We start from the raw sequence: 19,851 nt of genomic DNA on the forward strand, positions 1-19,851 counted from the left end.
TTTTCTCTAATACAAGTTTGAAGCGTAATTTTCTCCGCCTATATGTTCAACTTCTGGTTGATACTCTACAGACATTACTATATACACAGAATTAAATTTCGATCGGACTTCAAATCATTAGTTAATCTAAGTTCAGGGTAACAAAACTGTACTCAAAATTGATTTAATTGCATTTATTATTTACATTCAAATGCATGTAACATTCGTGTGAATTTCTCTCACTCTATGTATATACTGCATGCTGTAAATACTTAATCACAATGAAGTATGCTTTCAATTAATTTGACTGCTTGATGTTTAGCTCGTCTTTTATTGCAAAATATATCATTTATTGTGCAGTCCTGCTTTTGAAATTTTTTAGAAACCACAATGTCAGCTATATTGCTCATATTCATGAAGGTAAGTAATGTTCTTTGATAAATATTTACACATGAAATAGTATAAATGTGAGAGCATTTCAAGCTAGCAATAATCTTACCATATAAAACAAGTTGTTTATTCAGTTAATTGAAGCCTGATTTAGTGGCCACGATTGAAAAGATGTAATACTTCGGGTATTCGTTTGTGCATTTGAGATGCAGGCTAAGTCTTTTGTTATAGTATGGAGTGCCATTTGTAAAATTTTGTGATATCCACAATATAACAACTTTTTTAGTATATAAGTTCACATGTTTAATATGTGAAAATTCATGTTTAGTATGCTAACTTACATATTTAGTATGCCAACTTACATGTTTAGTATGTGAAAATTCGTGTTTAGTATGTCAGTTCACATGTTTTATATGGCAAGATTCATGTTTAGTATGCTAATTTTCATGTTTAGTATGTGAAGATTGGTGTTTAGTATGTCAAAATTCATGTTTGGTATGCTAACTTTAATGTTTTGTATTGCGAAACGCGCATGTTCGCTATTCCGCTGCGATCCTGTTTGATATGCCAATACGCATGTTTGTTATTCAACTTTTATTTTATATGCGATCTCCTTTTTATTACATTTCGAAGAAATGCTCCTAAGTCAATCGCGCCCTGTTTTACACGTAGCCCGCGGCCCATCGATAAATAGTTGGCAAACGTGGAGAATTTCGATCAATAACCCTGGGGAGCGAAGACACTATAGCGAGATTTCCTCACTTGCGTACATCCGAAGCTAGCTTTGCCACACTCGTTTAATAGAAAATTCTTTCAAATTCAAAAGTTGCTTGACTTTGAAAAAATGTAAGAGTCAAGATTCTATTAAGACTCAACTTTCTATATATGTGATCTTTTTATCACAGCAAGTGAGTATTGTAGGTTACTGTTCTGTTTTGTAGTAACAACGACGTAGAGTTCTTCAACGACCTTTTTTATAATATATTGAGGAAGTTAGTTATTAGATGTTATTAAAAGTTACATAGTTATTGAGGAATTTTCCAAGTTTGCCAACTATTTATCGATGGGCCACGGGCTACGTGTAAAACAGGGCGCGATTGACTTAGGAGCATTTTTTCGAAATGTAATAAAAAGGAGATCGCATATAAAATAAAAGTTGAATAACAAACATGCGTATTGGCATATCAAACAGGATCGCAGCGGAATAGCGAACATGCGCATTTCGCAATACAAAACATTAACGTTAGCATACCAAACATGAATTTCGACATACTAAACACCAATCTTCACATACTAAACATGAAAATTAGCATACTAAACATGAATCTTGCCATATAAAACATGTGAACTGACATACTAAACACGAATTTTCACATACTAAACATGTAAGTTGGCATACTAAATATGTAAGTTAGCATACTAAACATAAATCTTCACATATTAAACATGTAAACTTATACACTAAAAAGTTTTTATATTGTGGATATCACAAAATTTTACAAATGGCACTCCATATTATAGACCCTACTCATAGATTTTTGTCAGTAACTTATTGAAATTCTCTACATTTGCGATGACTAAAGCATAAAATAATTTCATACTAGCAACATTCTTACCATATGAAACAACAAGTTCCTGGACATAAGAGTGAAATTACACAGTTAGCGCGCTAGTCAGGACTGGTTGCCAGGAACCTCTAGCAACTAATGTTTACGCAATGTGTATAAAGCTCTCAGTTAAGCTGGTCAAACAATTATTGACCACTCGAATTGTTTATTCAATCGTCTTAAGCTCCATTCACTAGCTTCAACCTGCAAAAACATAATAGTGGAGGTATTGATTTGATCAATTGAGATGCAGGCTCAGTCTATTGTAATAGACCCTATTCATAGATTTATGCTAGCAACCTATTGATATTCTCTACAGTAAAATAAAGCTTTAATTTGCTTCAGCCAGCCATTTGAAAACCAAAAAGCCCTTGCTGGTGTGGCTGGTGGATCCCTACTGCGATATTCGCTATGTTAAAAATAAATGATGCAAAGTTGAAACTATAATGTTTTACTTCCTATTTCCTTCTAACTATTCCATTACAGCATTTCATTGGCAAGTGACCAGTTTGCTTTAGTGCATCTCGCATTATAATACAAACATAAGATTTATCATATTTAAAAAACTGTTCTACTTTAAATAAAATGCAACAGCATGGGTGAAGTATTGTATATTAAACTAATGAAATTTTTCTCTTTCATTTATGATTTTTTTATAAATGTGTGATAAATTATAGTGGGGTATTTGGAGGCATTTAGAAGAGTGCAAACAACTTTGAATGTATGTCAATAGGGCTCTAAACTAATGATCAAATGACAACAAAAATAACTGCGTAAAACTGTAATGGAGTTCTACTATTAGTGTTGCTGGTGTGCAAAAATCACTCCATAGATATTGGACCTAAAGATAAACTTATAGCAGCGACTCTGATTTAGTATAACTCAATTGATATTCAAAGCTTGGTTAAAGCTGTTTCTAATTTGCAAACAATCACTCTTTAGAACTTAGACTATTCTAGCAAAATTGCTAGATGTCATGAAAGGCTTTGCACAATACAGCGAGTAAAGCTTTTGGCTCTCTACCGAAAGGCATCTACCATGTCATTTCATACAGGTAGTACTTTGCTTGTGTTGTGTATTTTCCTAGTGCCATTCTAACGATGCACGTTATCAGTGTTTCCAATTTGTATAATATTCATGTTTATGTTAGGAGGTAGAAATGGAGGAGGTATATGGTCTGCACTCACAAATATAGGAAGTATGTAGCTTACAAGAACGGATAATACACACAGTCTTTAAACCAATACACCTCATATGTAATTGTGTACATTATGGGAAGGGGGTGGAAAAGCATGCCTTTTATAATATATTGTTGCCTTCATAAAAAGTTTTAGATTTTTATGGCGAGATTTTTGGCATGTCGAAAAGTCAAATCTACACGCTCTCTAATACAAATAATGCTTAGCTCACAATGTTTCACGAGTGTCATTTCACAACAAATATGTTTACCTTATGTATCACTATGCGCAAAATGTACAAAAGGGTACCGTGTGCATGATAACGAAGATTAAATTCAGCAGGTATGAAAATCTACTGCACCCGCAAGTGTAGTTGGATTTTAGATTGCGACAAAATATAACGCACACATTCTGCAAATTAATATGCTTTATACACGGTTGCACATTCGGTTAGAAAAACATGCATTTCATGAAAAAAGAAGTATATATACATATGTATATGTATATACGTATGTATATATATATAAGATGTTGAGGCGAGTGCTCAAACAGCCAGGTCTCTGATAGGAGACCCGAGTTAAAGCAGAAATTACCACCCATGAGGGGTATCCGGGATGAAGAAACAATTTATATATGTATAAATATATAGATACGAGCGGGACAATACATATACTACTGACAATAAGAACAGTCAGAAACGTGACATATTACGGTATAACCCTACATATAGCGAAAATGTTGCCACAAACATCGGAGGACAATTTCTACTGCTAATCAAAATATTATTTCCTAAGAACAATAAGTTAAATGAAATCTTTAACCTAAATACTGTGAAAGTTAGATATAGCTGTATGTGTAATTTAAGATCAATTATAGACAAGCATAACCACAAATTGTTAGCGAGCTCTAATTCAGACGAAAGCAGCAAAAAATGCAATTTCCGAAACCGTAATGAATGCCCTTTAAATGGTCGGTGCCTCACGAGTTCCATAATGTACCAGACAACAGTTGAAACATACGACAGAAGCAGTCAAACATACATCAGATTAACAGACAGGCAATTTAACGACAGATTCCACAACCACAAAACATCCTTTGGTATTAGTGACAGAAGTAAGTCCACCGAACTAAGTAGATATATATGGCAATTAAAAAACGAGGGAAAGGATTTTAGTGTCAATTGGAAAGTAATAACAAAAGCTAAGGCCTGTCAGAATGGCGTGTCTAAGTGCAATCTATGTTTAACTGAGAAGTATTTTATAGTTTTCCCACCTCACATGGCTACCCTAAATCAGAGAGGCAATATATTAACATCATGTAGACATGTCACCAAATTTTACTTATCTAAGGCTAAGCACACCAATTAACCAATTTAATAGTTGGGCATTTATACTTGATTTGACCAAGTATTTTACACAAGCACTTCACGATAGAATCTGATGATTTTTGCATGCAATATGAAACTTTTAGTCATAAAGTATTGCTAAAAAATTTTCCATTTTTGTATTTATACAGGTAATTCTTCATTTTGGTGATCTTAGTGTATTATTGGTTAGGCGTTTGTGTCACGCAATTTTTTTATCTGATGATTGGTGTAACCTTAACATCCTTTTGCATCATGAAACTTTAGGTAATAAACTATTGCTAAAAATGTTTTCATCTTTGTGTTTATATATATTTTTTATTTGGTACTAGCCTAAGCGGTAGAGTGCTCGAAGCATATGCTAAGCTATTTGTAAAATCGAAGAGATTTTATTGAATGGAAAAATGATTTTATAACTTGAAGTTTCATGTTTAAAACAATCTTTAGATCCAATGATGGTGGTTGGGTACTGTGTGACTTATATACTAATTGGGGCTGTTTCAATGTTACTAAATAGGTATTTAGCTTTATGTCTACAAGCTGAAACCAGGCTGTTTCTTTCATTCACGTTAGCCCTTTCTGACAAATTTATTTGCCCAGAATCATTAGATCTGAAGATGGTTTTAAACATGAAACTTTAAGTTATAAAATCATTTTACCATTTTATAAGATCTCTTCTGTTTTACAAGTAAATTTTACTCATACACATTGTTTTATTGTCATTTAGTATTGATTTTAAATTCTTTGGAAAAATCTGACAATTGCATTAGCTCTATGATTTATACACTATACGCGTATATTTTATCAAGCACAAGCAGCATGAATCTTCCAGTAATAAAATCATTTTACCATTTTATAGGATTTCTTCACTTTTATATATACATATATAAGTATATATCTATACGTATCTGTATATAATACGTAAAAATATATAACATACATATACTTTCATTTAATGAATAGTTTTCTATCTTTCTATCTGTATACATCAGTGTTTGTATTCATATTAAAAAATGTGTCCAGTTATAGCACTTAAAATTCAGCAGTTAAAAACCACCAGACACTGGGTTTGATCCCAGGACCTCTTGATCTAGAGGCAGCAAACTTAACCAATAGATTACGACTAACAGGGTATAGAAATAATTCAAATGGCAAATAGACAATACATTGGTTAATATAGTCATGCTTAAAGCACTGTCATGGAGTTAATAACTAACACTATAGACAATTATGCATAACGATGGTTGGACAAACTAAAAACGCGGATATTGGCTTTGTAAAGATTTTAGTAAAGATCAAGTTTTCAAGGTAATTCGCTCAGATTCATTAGTTCAATTTTCTATTGTCAACGCAAAATTAAGCATTTAGCTAGTATATTTATAAAAAGTGCTTTTCTGCTATTTAATGCGAAACTATATTTTTAAGTAAACTTAAGGTGATCTGGTTTTCTCTAATACGAGTTTAAAGCGTAAATGTCTCCACTTATATGTTCAACTTATGGTTGATATTATACAGACGTTACTACAAAAGACATAGCCGTTAAACTTTGAAATCGCAGACATGTATAAAATTGCATAGTTTAGGTGTTATATAGATGTACTTGGTCCCAAATATATTTCAGCAATGATTTTTACATTTACACTATCCCCTGGTTGCGTATTATCACTTTATTTTTCAATTTTTCAACTTTTACGCGTTAATAAATTGCAAGGGCAGGAGATCGTTATAAAGCACATAAATTTTTGTCTTTTTATCTATTATAAAATGTTAACCAAATAATCAAACAATCAATCTTTCCTGAAAATATTTTATCGTAGATGTTGTAAAAGGTGGTTGCATTACCCGGGCTCCGAGTATATTTTTAGTAAGCTGAATTCATATAAGTTAGATTTAGCATTTATGTTACACGTCTGTCTCGAAGGTAAGAACTCTTCAGGTAGTACATTGTAAAGTTACATTTTCTTGCAGATCATAACCACAAAATGCACTAAAGTTATTGTAGGTAACTATAGTTACTAAGGTTAACATTGCATTTTGTTATTATTTTTCAATGATGATGATTTTGATGATTTTTACCAGGCGGTGATTACATTAGATAATTACTGTGGATTCTATGCTAATCTATAAGCCTTTTAGATATTTCCGCCTTATGATGGCAACACTGAAACGAACTAAAATCGTATAATCGTATACAATTTAACTTTTTATTGTAGTCGTAGCAAAACAAACTATATTTAGCCATTAATTGCTAATGATTTCACATTTACATTTAAACACCTTTACAGTTTTCTTTTTCCTCTCAATTTATTTCACAAACAAAACACTTCTTCCATGATATGAAATTTTAAAGTTAGAAGGTAAACGTTGTATGTCTTAAATAAATATTTCTCAAAGTATGTGTCTATGTGTATATGTATGTGTGTCCCTTCAGATATAGATACTATTAGAACAGCGTAGCTGAGCAATGCTTACGCAACATCAAGACGTACCGCCATTAGAAGCCTAGTGCTTATTAACTAGCTTACTGGAATTTTCCATTGGCAATGTTCCAGGCTAATAGTGGTAGGTGAGCAAGTGGTAGGCAACTCTCATCACTTCTCATTGTTTATAAGCTGACTTTTAATACCCAGGCAATGCCGGGAGGCGCAGGTAGTCTTAAATAGAAACAAGTGTTCTGTCCTAAGACTTTTATATTGCTATGTATTCACTAGTATACATATTTACACATTCATATTATATATTACGTATATTATATGCATTTATATATCAATATATATTCAATCTTTTACAATGTATAAACATGGATGCATTTACACATCCTATAGCATACGACATGATGCATCATATGTTATATACAGCACTGTACATGAAATATAGTACATACTATATTCTATGATATATATGATAAAGATATACCTTGGTATATATGGTACACAATATAGAGTATATACTATAGGTTACTGTGTTAAATAGAGAATAAGCCATCTTTCAAAGTATTCAACATATTTTATCTACTCAGTTTCATTTATGTGAAGTTTCACAAAATCTCTGAGTCACATGCCAAATTGAAAATAGATGTGTTATGATGGAATTCACTCGCGACAATGAAAGGCGTTCACATTTTTCTCTATACACTTGACAGATTTTTTTTTTGTTTTAGCTTGTTGGCTTTGGTAATACTGTACCTCTATTATACTTGCATCAGATTTTATTTATACCAGGGCATTTTTGATAATTGATTTTCTTTTGAACCATTAAGTAGCCCTGAATCACTTCACTGTAGGGTAGTACACTATTCATGCTCATAGGATACACACATTAAGCTTGTAGGTACTCACTGTTGTTGCTTATCTAAATAGGTTGTTTACTAAGCAATATTACAGACTTAAAATTCTAACACAATTTGGTGTTAAGATGTTCAGCTGTGCGTCACAAGAATGGTAGTCATCTCTGACTACAAAACGTTTTTCAAACTTTTGCATAGCCACATTGAAATTTTACGACAAGCATGGCGATCTGAGAATCAGCAGTCGGTTGCAAGAATGTACCAACAACTTAGACTCACCTGTTGGAATACAGGTTAAATTGTTGGTATATAGTTATTATCTGCCTCTTGTAGGTTTACCCTGATATCCTTGCACAAGCAATCTTCATGATCTTTCATGACGCTTTCCCAGAATCCCACCGAATGTTTGGGCCACTCTTCAAAGAGGAAGTTGTTAGTTTCTGCTGGGAACTTACTTCAGGTTTGATTGGAATCTTGCGACTAGATAACTTGTGCAGCTATAGCCACTGGCGTCTTCTTGTTTTTGGATCAAACCTAAAACATATTTTTTGAATGAAGGTTTTTTTAATTTACACCCATTCAAGGCTGGTTAGTAATTTATGGTAAAAGTGTGAGATTGTGAGTAGATGTAAATTAAGTATAAGTAAATAGTTTATGGTGAGCTCTGGTTATGACTTTCTATCTATTGACCAGCGTTTAGAACATCAAAAGTACAAGTCTTACTCGGACAGAGTATTTATGGGCTTGAAAGATCAGTGTAATTGAAAAAAGATTGTTTTTAGGAACAAAACCTCCTCCAGACACATGGCGAGAATGGAATATGGAGAGGCTTCAGAATAAAGTAAAAGATGACAGTGATGGAAAACAGATAGTTACTAATCTTGAGGCTGGGATCGGTAAGAAGATTATATTTTCGTCATATTCTGTTTTATTAAATTACTATACACCAGGTTTTGAAAGAGGTCAAATTTAGTGCTTTCTTGTACAACCTTTCGCTCACAGTTTGTTATTGGGTAACATATCATGAGCTTACCATTTGGTTATTTCATTTTTTGCAGCACCCAAGTTTGACTTCGAAGGACTCACCAGATCTCTCAACAATCTTGACACGGAGGTCATAAACGGACAAGTAGTCCAGAAGTTTCAACAAAGAGAAGCGGCTAAGGTTCAGGTGCAAGAGAAAAGAAAGAAGGAGGTACCATCCATAGTACTAGAATAGCTAATACCTAAGTAACCCTTGAAATTAAAACTGTTCTAATAACAGCACTCCGTATTTCTTAGACAATCGTTACAATAACAAGAGTAGGTCTGCACATTTGTTTGAAATTGGGAAAAAATTGCATCATACACTTGGTAGGCTCACAAGTTTTGGAACAATAGACTGACACTTGCTAAGTAACTGCACTAATCAAACACTTCTGGATATTTAGAATAGCGGTGAAGATATTGGTTCTCTGTGATTTATTGACCTGACCTATCTGACAATCTTTTACGGCATACTGTACTGCTAAAGTATTATTTAATGTAATGGGAGCCAGACTGGGTGACAAACCATCAATATTTGTCAAACTGCATATTAAAGCAAGTCAGAAAAAGATTTTAGAAATAACAGAATATTAGGACCATTTAATCTATTCAACATACAATGTGAGGTAGTTAAAACAGTCCTAGTTGAACTATAATTAGGACCAAATTCAAGGTCTATATTAAAACTAATTTGATATTTAAAAAAATCTTCGACTATGGCCAGCCTTTATGCTACGTTTGTCTGATTTTGATGAACGACACTGATGGAGTGCAACATGGATTCGACCAATTATATGTTGCAATAGCACCACAAATATAGTGGGACATTTTCTGTTCTCCAAAAATATTAGCTAAAATAGCATTAGCAGTGTTTACACCGGAACTATTTAAAATCAATACTACTTAGTAATTACTATAATGATAACACATACATGTACATAGAGTATAGCAATGGTCTGACTTTCTTTTGTTTTTTATGCTCATAGAATGTCAAAATGAAATGCATATCAATGTCATATTTCATTGGTTAACAATATTGACACTCTTTGTATAGTCGGAGTTAGAGTTGGTCTGGTATCGTTGGCAAAACTTATTTCAATTCGTGAACAGGCTAGATGTCATTCCAAATTCAGGTCTCTTAGCAAACAAGCAACTCCAACAAATCAGCCAGGTGGTAATGTACTTTTAGCATCAATTCTTTGCATTGGTTATAGCTACTCATCTGCTGACATGGTTGCAAAGTAAAGAGATGATACAATGCTAGTTTTATATGAACCAGAACATTATCAATTTGGTTTTTGCATATAACTAGTTGAATACCCGGAATTGCATAAATAATAAACAAGTTTTTGCATGGAAAATTTAGATTTAATTGTCTAACTTTCTTTACCCTATGAATTTGAGTAACATAAGCTAGTCTAAACTTTTACTATAATAGGAGACGTGTGTACTCCTTCAAATCAAGCGGGGAAGAAAAGCGATTGCGTCATGATCTCTCATGCAGTCATGATATTTTAACCAATTGGCACGAAAGATTGGCAGGTGCATAAGTAAGTGCACAATTATTCCATGGTAATGTCAAGTAGACGCATAGTTTAATGAGTAACACACTTGTTTGCAGATCAGGCGTTTCAGAGTTCAATTCTAGTGCAAAGCAGATTTTTTGTTCGTAAAACTTGATTGCTATAAATAGACAGACGAATGGCAGACTAACAAACAAACATACTGATATTTATATATATATATGTAGATTTAGTATTTTAAATTTAGCCATTAGCATAGTTTTATAAAAATAATCTGCTCTAATGCCATATGAGATTATTTAAGGAATTAAACATTTTAAAGAAATTCTTATGAGTACGACTACAATGACTGTTCTGTGCACTGCGAGAGATCATCATGTGTATTGAAGATGAATTTAGACATAAATGTTAGTAATTTTTATCAGAAAATATTGGTATTGATCCATCAATAGTGATTGTTTTTGATGTTTGAGCTGATCTGACTGCCAGGATGTTTCAAGATTAGAATCGATAAAACTTGATGGCAATTAAAATGCTCTGATTAGAAATACGTGCTGAAATGACATCACAAATTGAAATGCTCAGATCAAGTGAAAGTGTGATTATGACATTTCAAACAACAGATTAGAGGCTCGGAATGCTTCAAGTCGAAGCAATAGCAGCTATCATCTGTCGCAACGATAACAACTAGTAATGTCATTTCGCACTTACTTTTACTGTGCAATATAAACATATTTTTAATAAAATATACAAAATGTTGTGTAGGTTCACTTTCAACTAGATTTACAATTATTCTGTAAGCATGGAGGAGGTTGAATACCGCCGTTGGTAGTGTATCTGGCTGTAAAGCTGAATATCTGAGTTTCATTCTCATATGGTGGTCTTTATTTTCTAAGCTTGGTTTTAGACAGACAGACAAACGAACATGGCGCTTATTATAGTACAAATTTTGTCAGAAAGGTATCCATAGAGTCAAAATCAGCCTTTCCACATTTATCATAATCTATAACTCTCAAAGTTTGTGTATATGTATGCATGTCCAGCTATAGCTATTAAAATCGTGGAATTTATATTCCGCGATCGAATGGATTTGAACTCTTGGAAATTGCAACTACAAGTTTAAAGTCCGCATGCTTTACCACTGAGCCATACAAAGTGTAACGAGTTAAGACCCATCATATACCACATAACAGTATGCGCATGCCAATTATTTTAGCACTGCGCCCATGCGTTACAATCCCCTGTTACGAAATATTTTTCCTAAGGTTAAATTACTATATATGGGGTCAAGGCCAATTCTTCTCACGCAAACAATTATAGGAAGAGCCGCGACATTCTCTTTTCATCCGGTCAGACAAAAACAGTACAATATGTAATTTTTACATTTTTACCTGTATCGAGAGGTACCAGTATAATCATAATTATATAATTATATAATAGTATAATCATAATAGTATAATCATATAATTTTGATGGATAGTTTCTAGTGGAACAGTAACCTTTTTTACACACACACTTTTATGCAAGAATTGTTATTATTAATTCAACATATTCAGGATTTTTATTGTTTTCTCAGTTCGTATTAATTGTATCATTAGGGAATCATCTTTTATTGTAGTCGTAGCAAAACCGACTTAATTTAGCTATTAAAATATACTTTCTAATTATTTCACATTTACATCTAAACCATTTTATGGTTGTTTTATTTTTTTAATTTATTTGACCTGCACAAACCATTTTCCTCGTGATATGAAGTTTGAAAGTTACAGTTGTTTGACTAAGTTTGAAAGCCCTTACAGTTGTTTTTATTTTCTCTTAAATTATTTCAGCTACACAGAACACTTTTCTCATGATATGTAGTTTGAAAGTTAGAATGGCAAATGTTGTTATATGTTAAATACAAATCAATTTTCTGTGTGAAGACCTTTTTTATTACCCGGGCAACGCCGGGTAGTTTAGCTAGTACGAAGTACAGCTAGTATAAAGGTCAGTGGAATTCGTTATTGAAAGTCTAGTGAGTCAGAGACCACCAAGGTAGTTTTATAATTAGAGATTTATAATTTATAATCGGGATTTGCTCAGAACCGTGAAAGCTGTAAGTTTGTGTGGAAACAGGATGTGATCAGTGCATTAGATAAGGATATAGAGTTTCTTCTTCTCTGTAACACGCAACTGAGCAAAGTTCTTTTGATATGAACTATCTTGAAGCAAAGTATTTACTATTATTGATATACATTTTAGTCTTCCTACATGGGGCCTGGACCTCAATACAAAAAAGTGCTATTCAATCTAAATGGACTCAGTCCCCTCATCAGCCAGTTTCTCAGTATGCGGCACCTGCGAGATCCCAACTTAGCTGGCCGCAAAGTTCGTAGAACTGAGATCAAAGATCAGCCCGCTGCTGAGAAAACATACCAAGATGTTATTGATGAGAAAAAAGCTTTGACTCGCTCCAACCAGATTCATTATGCTAAGTAGGTCACATACCAATTTATCTAGGTCAACTATACCAACTAGGTCACTCACAAACTTATCAGTGTCAACTATGCTAAGTAAGTCACACACCAATTTATCTAGGTCAACTACACTAAGTAGGTCAGCTGTAAGTACTAATTATTAATCTTTGCCGAGCAAACAAACTATTATATTATAATAGCTGTACATTACTTGGTTAATTCACAGTTGCATTTTAGTTAAAAAAATGTATATTTAAGCTTTCATTGACCTCAGATAACAACTAGGGTAAATAGATTATCTACATGTATATATATAAATCTCAGTATTTTTCAATTGTTTGTTGGTCTGCTTGTATGTTGGTTGTTCGCGTGTCCAGTTATAGCGATAACTAAACTTCCACATTTTCAAACATGCATGCTAAACCACTAAACTACATGTCTAACAGGCTATAGTGATGAATAAACGTGAATTCACTTATGCACCTGCCAATCCTTAGTGGCTTCACTCTTCAGATGGTGAACTTCACGGTTCAGCTAGCACACTAGAAGATAATGATTGCGTGAGGGGGCATGCCGCTCATAATTAGGGCTCTTATTATAACAAAATTACTAGTATAAGTTACCCCAATTCATGTGGTAACGAAGCTTAGCCAATTAGAAATAACTTTCCTGTGCAAAAACTTTTTTATTACCTGTGCAACGCCAGGCATTCAGCTCGTCTCTTGCACAATGTGATGGTGAAACAAGTCAACATAATATTAGTGAATGTACCGTACTATTTCGTACTATTAGCCGCTACCTTTTTCTGATGATTTGAGCCATGTGGTTTATATAAGGGTGCGGCTATTCTGTGGCTTTTTCTTTCATCGCTAGGGCGCATTAACCAGAATCTCCGGTTAGTGCGCCTCTAGCGATGAAAGAAAATTTGAAACAATGCCTAACGATACTGTTCTGTTAGGCACGAGGTTAAAAAACGTCAGTTAATATGGAACAGTGCCGTTAGGCGCTGTTCCATTTTAAACAGGAAAGTTGCTGCCGTGTTAAAAAGCATCGTTCTGAGTTCTGCGGCCTATACAAAGGTGCGGCCAATGTATTGTTTTGTTATTGTTTTTTTTGGAAAATAAAGCAGATGCGGCTTATATAAGGGTGCAGTTTATAGTCCGAAAAGTAGGGTACGTACATGTAGATAAAGTTCATGTGTCAGGTCAGCTAGTGGGCGTTTCAACAACTAAACAATCTCAGATGATCACCAATGGTGATGGTACATATTGTCTGAATATCTGTATCCAGGTTATGCAAGGAGACAGAAGATGAGCTCAACAGAATAGAGAGAAAGAAAGTGATGGTTACAAGAGAAATAAACAAACTTAAGAACAATCCTGCAGCATTCAAACAGTCTGGTTTAGATGTCAAGTTTGTTACAGACAGACTAATGACTAGGATGGTATGTACCCAATGATAGTCAGAGGTGTATGACAATTAAAACCAGGTGTATATATTGTAACTAATAACTTGGGTTTTGTTCAAGTTTAGAAGAAAATAGTACATGCAGTGTATACATATACATATATGTAATACTTACCCAAATACCTATTTATAACACATATACTTACTTATCTGTATATCACCGATACAAATACATGTACATACTCAGATTTATACCAATCTGTCATACTCATAGAAATGATACGCATCGCTATAATAGCTTTACATATTCATACAAATACAGATACAGTAGAAGCTCATCCAACGCAAATATTCCGTTCCAGGGATGTTTATGTTATAGAGAGTGTACGTTATACGAACAGTAAAATGCATGTAAATTACCTAATCAGTTTCAAGATCATTCCAATCTCACCCTTTTGGTCATACAAATAGAAACTAGACTTGACTTTTAATTTGTTGGCTGTATCGTAGCTGTAATACTATTGGTCTGCACTTGACAACTTGTCTCCTTTCTTACTGGCTGTATAGACAATGGTTGCAGTAATTTTGAAATAGTTCGATGAGGAATGGCACATATTCGATCTTTTGTCAATTTCGATTCTCTGTTTTGTCAACACATCTGATGATCTGTCACGGCGAACTAAAATGTCATGGAAGTTCTATATAATATATATCACGCTATATGTACGTCTTTTTCTCACAAGTGCAGCAAGCTATGTCATCGTTCAAATCAAGTACGAGAAGTTATTTTTTAAGAATTTTGTATGCAGTAAAGTAAGAACTTTGCATAATCTTTTTATTTTATGTTGAGTTTATATATTAGGAGTTATAGAAGCATGTACTGTATATGTAGTACTTACACATATGTATTTGCATTACATAATCTGTACAACAGTATGCCCTCATATTTCTTACTCTGTGCAAAAGACAAGCCTAATTATGAACAGTATCAGGTAGTCAAACTACAGAGTAAAATAAGTAGAGATTAGATAGTAATAACTAAGCATAGACATAGAGAGCAGTTAGTACCGACTCGGCATAGTCATAGAGAGTAGTTGGTAATAACTAAGCACATATATTTAATGAATGACATGTAATATAGAAAGATAACCCAAGCAGCTGTAATGTCATTTATCCAAACTGGTTCGCATGAGCTCTGAATATTGTTTACAATATTTCTGTTATATAATCAACTGCTACAAGGTAAGCAAGCTATGAGCAATATCATGAGTTTGTGAGAGTACACTTGTCTTACTAATACAAATAATGATGCGCAAGAATAGCTTGCAAAGAGCAAACAACTTCAAAGTATATTTAATAAATTTTAATCAAGTCTGCTCTTAGCCAAAATATCTTTGTTTATTTGTTTATTCATCTTTTCTATCTAAAGCTTGATTCGTTTTATTTAGGAAGATGACTCAAAAAGGCAAATAGCCCCAGTTTTAGCTAGCTCAGGGGAGATAAGTCTAGAAAGAGAAACAGATTCTGATAATACTGATGAGGAACTGGAGAAGATAATAGATGATGAGGTAAGTAACATAACCTACTGGTATGTTCACATGTATATCCCTTTTTATTATTTAGCGGTAATTGATTTGGAAAACTTGGGATACCACCCTGAAAAAAGGCGATGGGAATATGCAATGTGCGTTGCATATTAACAGGTTGCATAGTGTATAGCCACAATCCACATTTTAAAAGAGACAATATTCATGCTACTGTCTTATCAAAATAAACAAGCCCATTTCTATAGATACTACTCCCGCCCCTTACTCTAGTTTTATTCATATAAGATAATACAATATTATACTTTTTTAGAAAACTTGTAATATAGAAGTACAAAATTTACTCATTCAATATGTACTACACTATTATTATAGCAACACTGATAATACTATATGTTATAATGTATCATTATCTACCATATGATATGTGCTACCATTTAATACAACATATTATAACTTGATGTAATGAAATACATTATATTATAATATTTTATAAAATGATATAATTCATTATAAACTATACGATGATCTTTACCATAATCTTTGCCATAATTTTTACCATAATCTTCATCGTAATCTCTACCGTAATCTCTACCGTAATCTTTAATATAATTAAAGCCATAGCTGTTTGTTTGAAGTTGTGACTGACTGGCTTCAAAAAAGATTGTATCATGTGAAATTTGAACTTCCAACTATCAGCATAGCAGCCCAGCTCGCTACCATTTGCCCAATCAGCAACTCATTATTGTTGCAAGATAATTGTATAAATAGATATTATGCTTAACTATCTCTTACGGCACATCAGACTGCCAGGGTATTAGTTTAGCATAATACGATATGTTATAAGACAATGCGATAAAATTTTATATAATGTGTTAAAGTATACTACGATATAGCGAGAAACAACATATTTTATTTTGTCTGGGTTGTTATGTGTTTTAACACTGCGTAATACCAAGCATTTTGATATACCATATTGGAACAACACATAACGTAATCAAATTTATATATATATTAATCTCAATGTTTGTCTATCTGCTGTTTGTGTGTCCAGTTATAGCGTTAAAGTTATAGGAATGAAAATTCTGCTTTGCCCTGGATTTGAACTTGGAACCTCCAGGTTTGCAGACATATGTGCTTACCATTAAGTTAGGCGGCTACATTGCTATACAAAGGAATAATTGTGGCCATACTCATTACACCAGTTGCACTATGCACTCCCGAAGTCCTTGAGAAAACGCTCTTGGTTACTACTAGCATGCTTGAAGATCAAATTTGATTGCATGAGAGATCATTACGAGTAACAATGCTCTCTAGGTGAAAACACACTAGGCGGTATTTCGCACGATATCGCTCTGCGTGGCGCTCATCTGCACTAGAACTCGCTCAGCGAGCTCATGCAGAGTAATAACGCTAGACATTCTCTATTACAACTTGATTGCTATCGAGATGTATTTCGATTAGTTGGTTTTTCCCATAATGCATTTTTATGACGGGTAATTGTTTCTTATCGATGTTCACCAACGTACAGCAGCAACGTTTTGCTATTTTGTTGCATCGAAACATCATCAGAAGGAACACTGAATTGTTCATAAATTTAATAAAAACACTCCCAGTCCTGTATGACATAGCACACACAAATTACAAAAAATCTTAGTTGAAAACCAACTTTTGAAATCAATTGTTGCGAAGGTTGACCACTTGGAGAGTGGTAAATATTTAATATATTAATATTAACAAAATAGTATAAAGTAAACTATATATATAAATCGTAAAATATTACTATTAAAAAGACAAAAATTGTTTTTTCTTATGTCTTCTTGTAGTGTACAGTCCGTGAAAGTGAGATACGCGTAGTAACAAAAGCGGAAGTTGTTTACGTCCTTGCCTAGACCGACGCTATATTGACTTAGCTAAATTTATTAACAATGCCAAAGAAACTAATGATACCGGGAATTTTATTGGCAGATAGTGAACATGCCCACTATATCGTTTGCTGGTGAATCACTCAGGTGCGTTTAGACACAAGCCAGTGATATCTTTGCCATCCTTATGATAAAATCGTCTAGCGTGTTTGGACCTTTGTACTAAGTTAATTTACTAGCTTATAAGTTAATTATAGTCAGCTTGAGTTACTCTTAAGTTACTCAAATTCATTGAGTAATTATTTTATTACCCGTGCATTGCCAAGCATTCAACTAGTAAAATACAATACTGAAGAATATGGAATACTTGTATTTTTGACAGATCTGATCTCCTAAATGATATTCTTATCCATGCATGACCAAAAAAGAACAATTGTTTATTATTACATTGGTCAGGCCCTGTGTAACCCAGACTCCTATGGTGGAGGCATGCAAATACTTGGAGGGACAAGAAAGGAAACTGATGTATATGTCAAGGACAAAGCACGAGCGTCTGAGCGTAAAAAACAAAAACAACAACAAAGAGATATACAGAGACAATTTCGAGAAACTAAAGCTCATCTGAAGATGAATGGAAAAGAAGATTCTGACACCAGCTCAGCGTCGAAAACTGGTTGATGACAATTCATCAGAGCAGCTGTAATAAAATCTTTTATTTCAGCTTTTTTTGACTTCACAAAAGTAACAGTTGAAGTTCATTTTAGATTAAATAGCTCTACCTCCGAGAGCTGAATTAAGCTACACAGCAGAGCACTTGTCTGTACGTAGCAGAAGCGAATAATTAAGATGAAGAAAGGCAACAGTGTTGTAACAGGCAGTGATAATCATAGATGAGACTTGAATTATTGTTGGAGTTGTGGATTTGTAAACTAAAGTAAAAGATTGTAAAAAAACTTATGTTACAGCATATTTTTGTAAATATTGCCACCTGATGACATCAATAAACAACCTTAAATATAAAGATTCCACCTCGTGTTGTCAAGGTCAAGAACTACAAGTAATAAGTTTCAACACAATACCTTAATACTAACTATATCATGAAATGACTCAGCATGAGTGCAAGCATTGAGGTTAGTTGGTACATCGGATAGAGTGCTGTGAACAGTCATCAACTTTCAAAAGCTAGTTGGTTGTCCGTATACTGCGAGTGATAGTCTACCATAAAAGGTTATGCAAGTGTCATAGATTGGAAAAGTAGGCTCAAAAATATAAATATAAAACAGATGTAAAGTACTTGTCTATAAGTTTAGTGATAACATGGTAACATAATTCCTTTCAGCTCTAATATTTGCCATAGGGCTAGTATAACTAACTTATAAAGTATGTTAGTTCTGTACGCCAGTAGTACTAATATACAGAGTAAGTTATATAACTCAGTCTTGCTAATATATAGAGCAAGTTAGTTATAAGAGTCAGTAGTACTTTTATATAGAGTAAAGTAGTTCTGTACGTCACTAGTACTAATATATACAGAGTGAGTGAGTTTTAAAAGTCAGTAGTACTTGTACACAGAGTGAGTCAGTTTTACAAGTCAGTACTGCTGGCATACTGAGTATGTTATGTTATCTTCTGTTATGTTCGATATCTTTTGCTAGGCATTTTTTTCTCAAGTTGGACTTCGCCAAAAAGTTATGTAAAGTTTTGTGACAACATCTACTTGGTGATTATTTTTATCACAGAAAATGATACAAACAAGTGCTAAAGAAGCTTTGTAATACAGGCCATGTAGTTAGCCATATTTGTTTGGTTTTGAATATTATATTACAGAAGCAAATATTCTCTAATGTCGCGTATTTTTAAATTTTCATAAAGTGACTGAGTCAAGGTTGATCTAGCTAAAACTATTTGCTTTAGTCTTAAACCAAAGAACGGGGAGTCAAACATTCCCTTAATGAGGTGGTGTCATTAATTATAATGTTATCTGAAATAATCAAATACAATATAAGAATGCTACAGATATCCAAAAGCCTTTAACATTTTCAATTTTGGCAGCTTTTTCATGCATCATCTTCCATAGATATCGGTTTATTCTAATACTTTGGAAGAGTATAGTTCTTCTTAAAAATAGTATATCTACTTTCTATTGCTACATCTTTATTGAGTGGCTAAATACTGTGCTTTTTAAGGAATGATATTCTCCTGCGTGTCTATGTATTTCACAAGGGAG

The 19,851-nt window shown here is 33.4% G+C and overlaps 1 protein-coding gene across 1 annotated transcript; it reads left to right on the top strand.

Moving 5' to 3' along the window:
- The first annotated feature begins 12,602 nt into the window (after positions 1–12,602).
- LOC137390490 (uncharacterized) lies at positions 12,603–18,618 on the top strand. Its single transcript, XM_068076818.1, has 4 exons — positions 12,603–12,826; positions 14,099–14,252; positions 15,664–15,783; positions 18,081–18,618. The coding sequence occupies exons 1-4, from the start codon at positions 12,603–12,605 to the stop codon at positions 18,300–18,302; spliced, it is 720 nt and encodes a 239-aa protein (XP_067932919.1). The 3' UTR covers positions 18,303–18,618.
- Positions 18,619–19,851: the final 1,233 nt, after the last annotated feature.

This window comes from Watersipora subatra, chromosome 3 (assembly GCF_963576615.1).
Source record: "Watersipora subatra chromosome 3, tzWatSuba1.1, whole genome shotgun sequence".
Classification (NCBI taxonomy): Eukaryota; Metazoa; Bryozoa; class Gymnolaemata; order Cheilostomatida; family Watersiporidae; genus Watersipora; species Watersipora subatra.

Coding starts and splice junctions, on each gene's coding strand:
- LOC137390490 (XM_068076818.1), top strand. CDS start 12,603: ATGGGGCCTGGACCTCAATACAAAAAAGTGCTATTCAATCTAAATGGA. Junction 12,827..14,098: donor AACCAGATTCATTATGCTAA/GTAGGTCACATA, acceptor ATCTGTATCCAG/GTTATGCAAGGAGACAGAAG. Junction 14,253..15,663: donor ACAGACTAATGACTAGGATG/GTATGTACCCAA, acceptor CGTTTTATTTAG/GAAGATGACTCAAAAAGGCA.